Source organism: Dendrobium catenatum, unplaced genomic scaffold, assembly GCF_001605985.2.
Source record: "Dendrobium catenatum unplaced genomic scaffold, ASM160598v2 fragScaff_scaffold_80, whole genome shotgun sequence".
NCBI lineage: Eukaryota > Viridiplantae > Streptophyta > Magnoliopsida > Asparagales > Orchidaceae > Dendrobium > Dendrobium catenatum.
In genome coordinates, this window is record NW_021318542.1 from 346,529 (window position 1) to 362,355 (window position 15,827).

At 32.8% G+C, this 15,827-nt stretch overlaps 1 protein-coding gene across 1 annotated transcript; it reads right to left on the minus strand.

Moving 5' to 3' along the window:
• Positions 1 to 791: 791 nt before the first annotated feature.
• LOC110104441 (probable lysophospholipase BODYGUARD 1) lies at positions 792 to 4,849 on the minus strand. Its single transcript, XM_020833550.2, has 4 exons — positions 4,089 to 4,849; positions 3,432 to 3,766; positions 2,951 to 3,150; positions 792 to 1,544 (listed from the first exon to the last, which is right to left on the minus strand). Exons 1-4 carry the CDS (start codon positions 4,669 to 4,671, stop codon positions 1,145 to 1,147), a joined length of 1,518 nt encoding a protein of 505 aa, XP_020689209.1. The 5' UTR covers positions 4,672 to 4,849; the 3' UTR covers positions 792 to 1,144.
• Between the last annotated feature and the right edge of the window lie 10,978 nt (positions 4,850 to 15,827).

Sequence of the window (15,827 nt, forward strand, 5' to 3'; positions counted from 1 at the left end):
TCGATTAGAAAACTCAATTCCCTTAACCATTGTTTCTAAAACTATTTTTTACAGAGGAGAGGAAGAACTAAATGAAGCCTTAGTTGATCTAAATTTATTGAATTATAAATTATTGAAATTATGATTTCTCGGTAACTTTAATTTGAGGTTTTTTTAATGGATGTAATTAAGAGATTGTTTGATTGTAAGTATTAAGCTTGTGAAGTAATAAATGAAAATTGAATTCAATACTTTTAAGTTTGATTGTAAGTGTTAGGCTTGTGAAGTAATAAATGAAAATTTATAAGAATATCAATTTAACATGGATCATTATCGAGCTAATTCTTTTATTTTCTCATATTTATGTCTTCACCTACTACCCCTCGCACACTTATGAGCCATGACATTCCCTCGCTATCACTATCTAACCGAAACTTGATGTTTACTGTTGAGCCGCCCTGTTTCATCTGTCGTAATCTCATACCAAATATTATCACTTGAATCTAATCACGCCCTATTGTCTTGCTATAATCCTCATCAATTATCTCCATTTGATTGACTCTTTCGATTTCACTACTCGTCATCATCGCCCCTCAACGACGACGCTAAAACTCCTCTTTTCATTCTATAATTTTTCAATAAATAAATAAATAAATAAAATTGGAACCTTCTTAAATTCTGACATGACATGTACCAAATAACATTTATATTTAAATAAAATATTATCTAAGACAAAAAAAAAATTATAAAAAAGAGCATGCGCTTTTATTATATTAATTAATGAAATTTAATATATTCGTATTTTATGTATGTTCTATTTTTAGAGTAATGTACCCTTACTCGAACCTTTTCGTGGCGACAAATTCATCAGCCATCATCCCCCCCTCCCCTACGAACAATTATTACGTCCTCCGATCGGATGCAGAGAAGCATCCGGTCGTAGGAAAAAACAAACTCGGTACCGAGGTGTATCGAGTTTTTCAAAAAACTCGGTGCACCTCGATACCGCCTTTTTTTTGCCTACGACCGCATACTTCTTGCATCCGGTCAACCGAACCAAATAAAAGTTCCTCCCCTACACAATAATGAATACAGATTACACAAACCCAGCAACTTCATAATTTCTGAATTAAAAAAAAAAAAATCCCATCTGGAAATCCCTTCACTAATCTCCTCCGCTTCCACCCTCTGTTTTTGGCCTTTTTGCTTCCGGTAGGGTTCGTCGGGGAAAGCTTGCTTTGAGACTCGGGGAGGCCCAGATCTGCTCGAGTTCTCGGGCAAAAGCCTTTTGCCGGCCGATGACAATGGTGATGTGGTCCTTGCCTTTGATGAGGCGGAGGTTGGCGCGCGGGACTCTGGCCTTGACGGCGGCGCTGCAACTTACGGGGAGGAGATCGTCGTCACAGCCATGGATCACCGTCACCTCGCACGCGCGCATCCTCTCCCTTACTGTGTCTAAGTAGCCTTCTAGTTTCCCCGCGCTGCCGCAGATGATGTTGTGAAGCGTATGCCATGCCGCGTTGTGCGTGTGGCAGAAGAATCCCTCCATCAGAAATGTCCTTATCCTGTTCCCACGGATCACACGCACACACAACAATGAGATTAACCTCCTAATCCATAATTCTCCCCCCAAAAAATGAGATTAACCTCCTAATAATTATATGAAATACTGTTAGAAGTTAGCTAATGAATTTACATCCTCTCTAATTATCATGTTAATTCAATAATTTACATTTACTTTTTAATAAAGTTAATATAAATTAAATAGTTAGAATCTTCAAAATCATGTGATAATAATTATTCCCATATATTTTATTTAAACATATATTTAGGACAAACTATAGTACACATGGAAAATAAAATTTAAATTGAAATTTAACAAAAAAAATTAAAACCACTAAATTTATTTTGATAAAATTGTGATATATAATCAATACAAATTTTCTTACTTTTTAATTCAAAATAAATTCAATACTTTTAAATTAGAGCTTTTAACCAAAACTTTTTTTCATATATGTGGGAATGATATAAAATTCATATTTAAAAAAATCTTTTTTTTTTTAACTATTTTGTATGTAAAATTTGTACTTCATCCCTTTAGATATTTATTAAATACTGAAGTAATGACACAAAATATTTGGCTTACACTATGACCAATAAATATATATATAATTCTTTTATTGAATTTAAATAAAAATTTAACTTTTAATAGAATATAATGAAAAAAAATCATATAATCGATCCAACACAGTGAGATAAAAATTGGAGAAATTATTCTGTGAGGAGAATAGACACAGAACATTTTCCGAAGACCAACCAGAATGTACCACGTCAGCTGTACCGAGCAATACCTAGCCACGGTACTAAGTGAAGGGATGATGTGGCGCATTATGATTTGTCTCCAGATGACATTCATGGTCCGCACATAATAATTAATCTAAAAAAATTAATGTTGTTGATTAGAAGATATTTATAAGTTAAAAATGTATTATATCTTGAATTTAGAATATACCAATTCATGCATCGTTTGAGACGATTTTTTTACTGATTCTTAAAACAGCTTTTTATTAAAAATTAAAATTTTTCTAAAAAAATTACTTGAAGAAATCGTAAAAATAATCTCAATTTGAATTAATATCCTAATCTGTATTGATGGCTGAAGCTTACGCCTACCCGGACTTATGTGGCGCATTCTAATAGATGCGAGCGGTCAGTTCATAAATTGAGCTCGTCTCTATCATAATGCGCCACATGTGTTTGGCCAGCAATGGCTTCACTCGCTGCTGCAACAAGCAATGATGCTAAAAATTGCTGCATCTTCTGTAGCTGTCGTTATAATTTATTATGTCAGAACAGAAATTTTTTTAATAATAATAAGACTAAAAAATTTCTTTTAAATTTAATTGATTCATACGTAAAATTAAAAGTTTTATATTAGCAAGTAAAAGAGTCAATATTAATTTGGGCATACCTGTTACAGGTTAAAAGGCGAAAGAGGAATTCCCAGAAGCGGTGATGCTTGCACATGAGTAGGCACACGCTTCGACTGATGTGCTCGTACCAGCAGGCCACCGATGCGCCCAGCGCTATCATCGGCCACACCCGCCGCGGCGCCACCCGCCGGAGCACATACTGAGTTCCCTGTACCCCCTTCGGCACTGGAAAGTAAGGCTGCAAATGGGCCAGTATAGACAAATTAAGTATTAACTATAGAGCTTTGATTATTATATCTCAACTGTCAGATCCTTTGTAGGCAGCTAAACATTCAATTCGTTTTGTTTGATTGAATTTAATCCCAATGAGCTAAATTGGACCAGACAGGATTAAATTAAGTTCATTTTCACAAACAGGATCATATCTTTAGAGAACTGTAGAACATCCAGACCAAAAATATTAGTGCCAGAAACCTACAGTACAAATTTAATGAGATAATGGCGATGTTATAATAATACCGGTGCGAGGAGAGTGAGTGATTTAATGGCGTCGGGGTGCTTGACGGCGAGAGCAAGCGCAAGTATGGAGCCGAGAGAGTGAGCGACAATGTGTAAGGACCGCACCCGGTGGCGCTTCAACACCGACCGCTCTATCATGTCGACGTGCTCCTGCAGCGTGTACAGTGAATCCGCCGGCTTCGGGCTCCGGCCAAACCCCAGCAAATCCACCGCGAAAAACCTGTATCTCGACCTCGCCACCTCCGACAGATTAGGGAAGACCGTCTCCGTCCAAAACGCTGACGACGATATGAAGCCGTGGATGAACAGCACATCCTCCACCGCTGCCACTCCATCTGCATCCGTCCGTCACTATGGTTAGAAGTTGAATATTATTAACTTAAAATAAATAAATAAATAATGCGCGAGTGGGTAGCCCAATGCATTAATAAATGATCGTAACTATTAACATTTATATCAGCATTAAATTTAATTACAAAAAATATATATAAATATCAGCATTAAATTTATATTAAATGACTGATGCTCCTTCATAACTTTAAATTTGTTGAATTAAAGTAAAATTTAGAGAGCGAAACGAAAGCTACGAACGGTATGAACTAAGAATTATTACTGTTATAGAAGCGACTGAAGGAGGTGGAGGAAGCACATCTGTACCTGGCGGATACTGCGCCTGCACGTATAAGTCTCCGGAGGCGGAGGGAGAGCACCAACCGGCGCACCGCTCGCAGGCGCAGTCAGACCAGCGAGGAATCGGATTAGACTTCCGGCCGCCAATCTTCCCCTGCAGCATCTCTACAATGGCAGAGTTGATCGTGAACGTGGTGACAGACGCCGCGTCCGAGCGTGTTGAGCCGAAGCGGCGAAGCTCAGTGATGGTGGAGCGCGAGAGCTCGGAGAGAAGCGGGGGGCGGGAATACAGAGTGTCGGAAATATCCTCAAGATGGATCTTGCTGGAGCACAGGCATACAATCTTAGACCATCCGCCTTTCTCCGAGACGAGTATATTGCCGCTGCTCGTTATCATTTCGCGCGCCGAGGAGGAGCAATAGCACGGCTTCCATTCTGCCTCAAAGGCATAGTCAAGAAGCTTGTACACCAAACACAGCACAGCGTCGAGGAGATCCAAGACGGTGAAGACGACGAAGCTGACGACCTCGTTAACCAAACGCCCCGCCATAGCAGCGCGGTTCTTCAAGCTTGCCTGCATGAATCCCTGTTTGGGACGTGGCTTAGGCATATTGAAGAAGGAGCTAAGCAGCGTGGGAGAGGGGGCCGGGATTAATTATATAAAGAGGAACGAAGGGAGGACGGAGCTAGGTGTTTAAGTAGATTTGAAAGTTAATTAAGGATGCACGGAGGGGAAGTGGTGGGGAATGGGAGATTGAAGGGGAAGAGTGAAGCGGAGAAATGGTGAATTCATTGTTACATTAAAATGGTTTGTTGGACAAGGAAAAGAAGGTAGGTGGTAGTTGAGCTCCCTCGGCCAACAATTCCATTCCTACACTATTCGACGCTAATTGCTCTATCTTTTGTATATGGAATGTAGACTATTTATATTGGAGTTAATAATAATAATAAAGTTTTGTTTGAGATATTTTTTCTATTATGTTTTAAAACTGTTTTTTATATAAATTTTTTTACTAAAATATTATTCAAACGGAGCTTAGGGCATCTCCAACCGAACTCCAAACACTTGAATGATGTCCCTAGCCAGCTCCAGCCGAACGATAAAACTTTCGCTATTTGGCTGCTGGTGAACAGTGGGACGCCAATATTGGTATTGCACTGTTCATCTCCGCCATGTTTATGTCTCTACCGAACTTGTCGCGCGAAAGAAGAGACGAGCACCGTTACCTGCAAAAGGGGGAAAAATTGAGTTCGATCGATTGGAGATGAATCACGGCATTTTTTAGTTTCACGACATTTTGGAGTGAAAAATGAGATTTTTGGTTTTAGATGCTCTTAGATCATACGTTTGCAGGGACCGTAATAATAATAATAAAGTTTTGTTTGAGATATTTTTTCTATTATGTTTTAAAACTGTTTTTTATATAAATTTTTTTACTAAAATATTATTCAAACGGAGCTTAGGGCATCTCCAACCGAACTCCAAACACTTGAATGATGTCCCTAGCCAGCTCCAGCCGAACGATAAAACTTTCGCTATTTGGCTGCTGGTGAACAGTGGGACGCCAATATTGGTATTGCACTGTTCATCTCCGCCATGTTTATGTCTCTACCGAACTTGTCGCGCGAAAGAAGAGACGAGCACCGTTACCTGCAAAGGGGGAAAAATTGAGTTCGATCGATTGGAGATGAATCACGGCATTTTTTAGTTTCACAACATTTTAGAGTGAAAAATGAGATTTTCGGTTGGAGATTCTCTTAGATCATACGTTTGCAGGGACCGCTAGATTTCTCCTAGTAGATTATTTGTGAGAGTAAATTATAAGATTAATTAATTCCAAGATTTTTTTAATTATATTTATTTTAATCAAATCTATAATTTTAAGTATTTAATTTAGTCTTTAACAAATCAAATATTAATCAATTTGATCATATCATTAACGTACTCTATACATATCTTAGATAAAAATTAGTGGGGGAAATTTTTCATGAGAATATTTTGAATTTTTTGAATAAAATAATTGTGAAATTAATGATATGATCAAATTCTTTTTAATTTTATAAGTTGAAAGATTAAATTTGATATCAAAAATATTTAAGGAAAAAAAGAATGTATTTAGAAAGTTTAAGCACCGCTCTGAATATCGACAAATTTATGTGTGGCATAGCTAACACATTATCTTTTCTAATAATTAGGATTAATATAAAATATAAACTCTCATAAAATATTGAATAATATCTTAAATTTTGTCTGCTCTTCCAAAATTTTTTTCTTTGATTTTTAATGCTATCTTTTTTTTCAGAAGCAGGGAAAACGAAAACTTCCCCCAAACGAGCGAAAGCCAGAGAGACAAGCTCCCGCTGGGACGGGGAAAAATCCCGCCGCCGCCGCCACCAAACCCTACGAGCTCGCCAGTCGCCCCTCGAGGAAATAATGTTTGGTTAAGAGTTAGAATTACAAACTAATCGCCCCTCGAGGAAATAATGTTTGGTTAAGAGTTAGAACTTCAAACTAATAAATTTTGAGTTGAAGATTTTTATGTGTATTGTGTGTGAATTTGTAATTAAATTTTCTTCAACAATTATTATTAATTGGTGATTGCTGCGAATTAATAGTATGTGTATTTTGATTGTGTGCATTAGAGGGATAAAAATTTATTGGGATACATTAATAAACATGTTGCACCTTAGAAGCATTGTAAGAGAGAAGAACGAGATTAATCAATTTGTACAAAGTTTTAGGGTTTAATCTAACAAGGTGTAATGGCTTGAGACTTATGTAAATAATTTTAAAATAAAAATTTAGGAAATTTGGGCTGCAGCGTTGTGTTTGTGAGCGCAGCGGCGCCAATAAGCGTCAGGAAAGAACCACTGCGGTACTGAGATTTCTTCTAATCGTGGTAGGTAATATGAATCATACCTTTGTTTCCTATGATTTTATGTATGGTAAATTTAATCTCTCAAATTGATAAAAATATAATTTCTCTTGATTTATCAAATTTTTATCACATAACTTTTTGTGTATGATAGATATAATTCTTATGAGAATTTTGATTAAAATATTATTTAATTTTATAGGGTAGATTGATAGTAAGGATTTTTTTAAATTTAATACATAGTGTGTAGATTTTCCTACATTCATAGATCTAAACTTTTTTTCTTTAAGGAATGATGATGGTAAAATAAAAGACTGGTTACCAATTGAATGATAATTATGATTAAAAATATTGAAAACAACACATTAAAACTGAATGTCTTATCTTGTTATTCATAATCACATGCATGATTACATTTACATGAACTGGTTGATAGATATAACTGAAATAACTAGTATTAAAATTGATACAATATTATATATCATCTAACATATACGTACGCTTATGAATATTGATAAACATATGATATAGTACACTGATATGATATACTGGTAGGCAGATAAATATGGAATATCATTAATAGAAAACATAGGATGTAATCATTGACATAAACATAATTGATAGATATTGAGGCATCACATAAGGGATGCAAGAGTTTTTATGAGAAAATTAGAATGAATAATTATGGAATCAGACCCAATTGAAATAGCCCATAACATAAATGAAAGATTAGAAATATTTACCATTCTCTTTAATTAGTGTAGAAGAAATTAAAATATCTGAACTACTAGTCTGGCTTCATGTGATAATAGTAGAAATGCTGGATAAATAATAAGAAGTGCGTGTGTAGGTGTGTATGAATAGCTAATTAAATTAGTCATGTGACAATGATCTGCATTATCGGTTAATAATTCACAAGGGCGATCAATCATTTTAACCATAGGTTTCTTCAGTATTCATTTCATAATTAAAATATAGGTTTCAATTATAAATTTGCTAAACATTAATTATATTCATATGATCCCGAAATTAATTATAGAAATTTCAAATTTGAAAATCCAAAAAAAAAAAATTTAATTTGAAAGTTGCATTAAGATGCAGGTTGATAAAATTAATTTTATAACCTACATATCAAAACAAATTCATTTATAATAAAATAAACTAATCCTTCAAATTAGAGTTAATGACTAAGGTTTCGTTTGGAACGCTTTTTTTACTGCTTCTTGAAGCATTAGTACAAAAATTTTAACTTTTATACTAAAGAGTTACTTCAAAAAGCAGTAAAAAAGCTGTCTCAAATGAAGTCTAAGTGTTCATTATTCTTCAGTAAAATGGTTATTTAAATCTTCGTTTGGGACAACTTTTTTGCTACTTTATAAAACTATTTTTTAGTAAAAAAAATTTCAATTCAAAAAATTTAGTTACTAAAAAGCTATTTTGGAAAGCAACAAAGAAGCTGTCCCAAATGAAGCCTAAATTTAATAGTCTCATCCATCATAGCAATAATCTAAAATCATTCACAAGCTAGAATTATGTAATATGGCCAAATAACTTAGGTTTCGTTTGGAACGGTTTTCTTATCACTTTCTAAAGCAGCTTTTTAGTACAAAAAAATTCTAGCTCAATGAATTTTTATACTTAAACCTATTTTACAAATCTATAAAAAAGCTATCACAAACGAAACATTAAGCATGCATGGTTGTCACCATTGCTCTACGAAGAAGATCAAGCAGGATGGATATATACATATTTCAGTTCACTGAGCTTTACTTGGCACAAAATAATACTCGGGTTCAAAACAATTTTGCTCGTTATTTATCTACAATTTTCTCCTGTCCTAATTAAGCAAAAAATCTATAGAAGCCCGGGAAAAATCTTTAGCTAATTATTAAGGCGAGATATTAGAAGCGCTGCATGTCTTGGCCAAGCAGAACCTACATGCATGAAATGATAACAAGTAAGATACTGATAAATCAACCAAGCAACCATTAATGGTTCTTATAGTAAGATCGCACAAGTTGTTTGCCATGTGCATGTGAGAGAGAGAATTCATTCACGTCCTTCAGAGGAGAAGATTATAATTAAAATACTAAGTAACTTATCAGAATAATCTTGCTTATGATGTTTCATCGTAGAATTTATGTTCAGATTTTAGAGAGATAAAGCATGCTATGTTATGCTTACAAGAAAGAAACTCTCAGACTGAAAAGGAAAGAAATTAATTAAGAAAATCTCTACTAGAAGTAAAGTGTCCATGTGTCTCCAATTTAGGGTTTTGATTTCAGAAGGATTCAACTCTGCATTTAAATTTCAGATAATTAATCACAACGTGGCTGTCGCAACATTCTAATTCACATTTAAGAGAGCTTAATTTACTTGGGGCCTTTCAAGCCTTAATATATTAAATAACCATTTCACAAAAGTTAGCTTGGTTGAGTGTAATAAGGAGATAATTTTTATGTTATAATATTTCGTTAAGATACAATGCACACAAAGATAGGAAAAAAAAAACTATGTAGATTTCAGAATTTTTACTTGAAAAATGTAGAAAAGAGAAAAATTATTGGGCTTGACCCAGATTAAATGACCCACTATGTAGATATGTTACAAGAGTTCGCTCTTCTCATCAATTAGGAAAAATGGGATATTATAATGTATATTATATGAGTTTGTACTTTTGTGAATGTGAGGGCAAATATTGGGCATGTAATGATTTGACGATGTTAGTCGGAGACAACAATGAACGAATCACGATGGCCGGGTGGATAGTCAGGCAAAGATACGATATATATTGATGTCACAATAGTCAAATGATGGTGGTCAAATAACGTTGGTGAAGCTGATGTTATTATTGTAGGGCTGCCGCCCAATCATCATCGTTTGAATGTCATAATTTGATCATCGCCACCCAACTTGAAATAACTCAAATAAATGAAATATATATTTTTTTAAATATGAAATTTTGAAGTAGAGTACTGCTTTGGCGCTGATCTGTTGAGCGCTGCAGTGCTAGGCCATGAACAATATACACCAACTACCTTACTTGATTATTTAGCCAGAAAGAAATTGAAAGAGGCTAGGGGGAACAAGAGAAAGGATAGAGAAAAATATTTTGATCATATTTGTTTGTCATTTATTTTACATATTTTTTTTTCTATTCATTATAAGTGACTAATATCTTACTTTTATTTTCAATGAATTTGATATCTATGAATTTTATTTCTCTTAAATTTGTCAAAAACATATTACTCCTGCATTTATAAGCTTTTATTGTGGAAATTTGGATATATTATAGATTTGATCATTCTAAATGATTTGATTTGATTTTATTACATTTTAAATAAAGTACTGAATGATATCAAATAAATGATATTATAACTCCACGTGATATATATCCTATTGATCCATGTGATTCATTGATTAGGAGTCATAAGAAGCCGAAAATTGATTGGGAGTTATAATGAGTCGGGGCGACTATTCACGCGATTCAAAGAAAGTTATAAGAAGTATATTGATTCAGAGTTATAAGGGGCAACTTATTGGGGTTATAAGTGCTGGAGCAAGATACCCTAAAGATACTCTCATTGAATATTTGAATATTGATACCGACACTGCTACAAACACTGTACTAATATTATGACTGACAATAATATTGTTTACTGACATGATTACTATTTAATGTTATTGATCATGAAACTAATATTATTACTGACATTAATACCTTTGACTTTTACTGCTACTGTGATTGATGATGTAATAAATTAAGATATGATGAATTATATAAAGATAAATTGATATAGACATTAATGCATATATTTATTTATATGATTTATAAAATATTATTCTCTTTTATCTTGCATTTATTTCAGCTGTAAGATTTTAATAATTTGTTGAGCTATGTCTTCATTACGTGATTTTATATATTTTCATAAAAGGGTAAAGATCTTATGGTACAAGACTCTAGTTAAGATAAAAATACAAATCATGTTTCTTTCCACTGTTTATTAGTAAGATCTAATTAAATGGTTAAAATGAAGACTGGTGTAATTCTTCCAAAATAGATCCTGGAATATGATATAATTGCCGTCGCTTGACCTTCATAACTCAATTATCTCTGTCGAATCACAACCTAATCACTATCGTAGAACAGATGTTACCCAAAGGCTGTTATCGATCCTTCGCGGCCCAACAACCATTGTTGAACCACTAATGTCAGATTGATGTCATCCAACCAGTATCATCAAACCATTGCCACATAACCAATATTTCAAGCTCCTGTCACTCAACCACAAACTTTGAAACAGACTACTATATTTTCTATCAATTTTTCAAACTCTTGTAAACATATTGTCTCCAAGTTAAGGGACAAATAAATCTTTATAATCAACAAACAAATAGTTGAATCATTTCAGTTTTGCACAACCCCGTAGTTGTTGTTGAACATCCTAATCTTTAGAAAATGAAATCATCAAGGATATAAATGATACAGAGGAAAAGTGTAGAAAGTTTCGTTATACTAAGTTCATCGTATTACAAATGATATATAAACAAATGACTAAAGAGTTGGTTACAATTTAACGGTACAGATTATTCTTACAGAGCATCAACGGTACATGACTCAGTAATAATGTATCTCTTTTCCAAATTTACTTCTTTTAGTAACAAATAAAAACTCATCAAAGCAATCATCCATCTCATTACTAATAATAATATATTGTCTTAATTCTAAAATTAATTTAATAAGTTCTAAATTCGTCTTAATACAAATTATATGATGATCTAATACAATTTTATGATCAATGGCTATGAGATCATCAACTTCAAAATTAATTTACTTCTCAACTAGCTGTGGTCATTTGCAAAAGAATTCAACATACCTATGAGGGTTCCCCTCTTCCTATAGTTATGTATGCTTACTAAGATTTCATTTGGGACAACTTTCTTACTGCTTTTTAAAACAACTTTTTAGTATAATGTTTTTTGAGATTTTCCAAACAAAACCAAATTTGAGCTCTATCTTACAAAAATCTTGCTTTATGCTCATCAAATTATTTTATTTTCATTATCAACTTCTTAATTAATATAATAGAATTTCCTTATTTTATTTATAATATTCTTAAAAAAAAAATCAAACTTCCCTTATGAATTTTTTAGTACGAACAAAATTTCTTTACAACAATTAATTTTGTTTGGCAAATATATCAAAATTTATAATTGAGATATTAGAATTAAATTTTTTATGCATTAAATTTGTGTTATTAATTCAAGTTTATTAAAAAAAATCTTGAAAATTCATCTTTAAATTTGAGCCAACTTAACTTTATAGCATCATGTGCAGAGCATTGAAGTTTTTTCCTACTATTTAATTTGATCAGTATTTAATTAATGCACTAACTTATATCAATATTAGCATTTCTACTTCAATGCTTATTATTTAAGAAGAAAAATAAAGAAAAATAGGAGGTTCATATTGTAGGACATTACTAGTTTGATGATAGGTAATAAATTTTATCATAGGATAATGTTAGATGTATGCTATCTTATTTATGCTAATTATATGTTAGAAAACTATTAATGATAGATCCTAAAGAGAAAAAAAATATATTTCTATTAATATTTCATTGATGTATATGTATATATATAACAAAATTTGATTATGTATGCAGCATAGTACTGTAAATAGGCACGATCTACTTTGTTAAAAATTTAAAAAATGAATGCCTCAAAACTAAATAGGACAATGTCATAGTAAGTAGCTTCTAGGAGCTATAGATCAAATCATGAGTGCACCTATCATCTCTAGAAACTAAATTTCCTTCATCCTTAGATCCATTCTTGCTCTTATTTGCTCTATTGTTTATATGTTTTTAGTTTATTTTTTCACAACATAGAGTTATCATATAATTTATCCCATTTTTATAATATTACTTTTAAAATGTTAAATTAATAAGATATTTTAGTGAGTGAAAACTCACCAATCACTAAGGATGGATAAGATAAAAATAAAATAAAAATTTATAATGATTAAATTAAAAAGCTATAATCTTATACATAATTAGTGGATAAAAAATACTTACATCTTTACTTATGAGTTATGGCATGAAATTATTGTCTGTGATCACCTTGGTGCTCTTCCAACTCGGCATCATTTGTACTCTTCTTCCAAGGAACTCAACGCGTCTCTTTCTAGGGTTTATAATGGCTTTTTCTAATCATAATAGTATAGTGATAAGGTATATTCGGTTATGGTGTATTGATTTGGGACATTCTTTTTTATTGCACATCCTTGTAGTGCACTATGTTCATCTTTAGCCCTCATAGTATCCTCTCCCATGACATTATAGTCCATGAGAATTAAAAAAAAATGAATCCTCTTCTTCAAACATGAGAACCATTTCAATAAAGATAGTGTTGTGCTTATCATGGTTGAGGAAGAAACCATCTATAAAGAACCACAACCCAAGCTTCCATGAATCTTTTTTTTTTTCAATTTATTTCATGAAAGCATTTTAATGTACATGTTCTTCCTCGCCAACGTAGCTCTTAAACAACATGCTACTTCTTGTTATCCTCTTAAAATCATCAACAATTAGGAACTCTTCAAAATAGAACCCAAACACTAAATCAAACTTAGTAATCCTAAAGGTTGTGTTCCTTCTTCAAAAATTAAACATAATGGAGTATTCATCATTCTCACCATGCATCATCAAACATCCTAAGTACTAATTGAAGAATCATGATATCATTGAAAGACATTTTTAAAGCATTGAAGAAGCATGCGAAGGGATATTTCTTGGCATATCCATGGAGATTATTAACATCAAATTGGCCTATGTGACATCAATCATAGGAGATTCGTAGAAGGTGACAAAAGGGCCTATGGCTATAGCTCATGGTAGTATTGAAGGCACCTTGTATGTTATCAATAAAAGATTAAACTTTATTGGAGTAGTTGATTCAAATGTTGATGGAGGTCTTTGGTATCGTGGGCTTGGCTATATGAGTAAGAAAGGTAAGCAATCACTTCTTACAAGAAGAAAAATTTCTGGTTTAAAATTAACGGACTTTAATTTTTGTGAAGGCTGTTCATATGTCATGCAACAAAGGATGAGTTTTTCAAAAAATGGTTTAAAGGTGAAGTCAAAGAAGCTAGAATTAGTGTATACTAATGTATGGGATTCAACACCATTTTCTTTAATAGGAGGGTCTTTACATTTTTCCAATTTTACCGATGATCACAGTAGAAATATATGTGTGTACTTCATAAAATATAAGTCAAATGTGTTTAATATATTCAAGAAGTGGAATTTCATGATTGAGAATGGGATAGGTTTAAAGATGAAGTGCATTAGATCAAATAATGATAGTGAGTATCAAGATAAGAATTTCAAAGAGTGGTGTACTTTGAATGGGATTAGATATGAGTTCATTGTTCAAAGAACACCATAATAGAATAGTGTCGTAGTGCCCATGAATAGAACTTTCATTGAGTATGCCAGGAGCATGATGTTACATGCTGGTCTACCTAAATAGTTCAGGACAGAGGCGGTGAATACTATTATTTATCTGATCAATCAGGGACCATAAGTTCCTTCTAAATGAGGGGTTACTTGAGAAATCTTGGAGTGGTAAGGAGGTAAGTTTATCTCACATCAAATTTTTTAGCTATTCATCATATATTTTTGTTAATGTAGGATCTAGGAGTAAGCTTGATAAAAAATATATCAATTTTACATTCATTGAAAATGGTTCAAATGGATATAAATTTTAGGATTAGGAAAATAAATATGTCATTAGGAACAGGGATGTTATATTCATTTAAAATAAAATGTACAATGATAGAAATGAGACTCTTGGAGATTCTTTCAAATAAGTTCAGATAGACGATTATGATAATTAAAAAAATAAAGCTATGAGGTGTGTTCAAGCTAATGATTCACAAAGGGTTTCTTAAACACTTTCTATAGAAGTTAAGATATTCAATAAAATCTTATTATTATCATAAAAGTATTCTCCTTCATTATACTATATGTTACTGACAGATGGTTGTGAACCATAGTGCTATGATGAGGCCATTTAAGGTTGATGATTCAAAAAAGTTAGAGTAAGACATGGATGATGAGATGCATTCACTTGAGTTTCATCAGACTTGAGATTTGACAGAGCTGCCATATTGGAAGAAAGCACTGCATAATAAATGGGTTTATAGGATGAAAAAAGAACATGCTTGTAGCATGTATTATAAGATCAAGCATATAATAAAAGGGTTTAAACAAAGGAAAAAAGAGGACTATACTGAATTTTTTTCTACAATGGTGAAGATGACTATAGTCTGAGTAATACTGAGCATAGTAGTAGTGGAGAATTTACATCTAAAGTAGATGGATTAAAGATAGTATTTCTTCATAGTGATGTTGAAGAAGAGTTATGCATGTACAACCTCAGGGATATGTGGTTATAAGTGAAGAAGATACGGTGTGTAGGCACAAAAAGATCCTATATGGGCTAAAGTAAGCACCAAACAATGGTATAGAAGCTTTGATAGATTTATGTTTGATAATTACCACACAAAGTGTTAGACAGATCATTGTCATTCTATTTTTGTCTATAGATGACATAAGATAAGATATCTAAAGGATAAGCTATCAAAAAAGATTGAAATGAAAGATTTAGGTTCAATAAAGAAAATTCTCAATATGAGAATTAGAAGGGATAGAAGTGTAGGTATACTGCAATTGTCTCAAGTCGAGTATATTGACAAGGTGCTAAAAATATTCAACATGAGTAAGGTAAAGCTAGTTTGCATTCTCGTGGGTAGTCATTTTCAGCTATTTAAGAAACAATCACCTAGCTACATCTGAAGCATAGAAAGAATAGATGGAGAGGACTC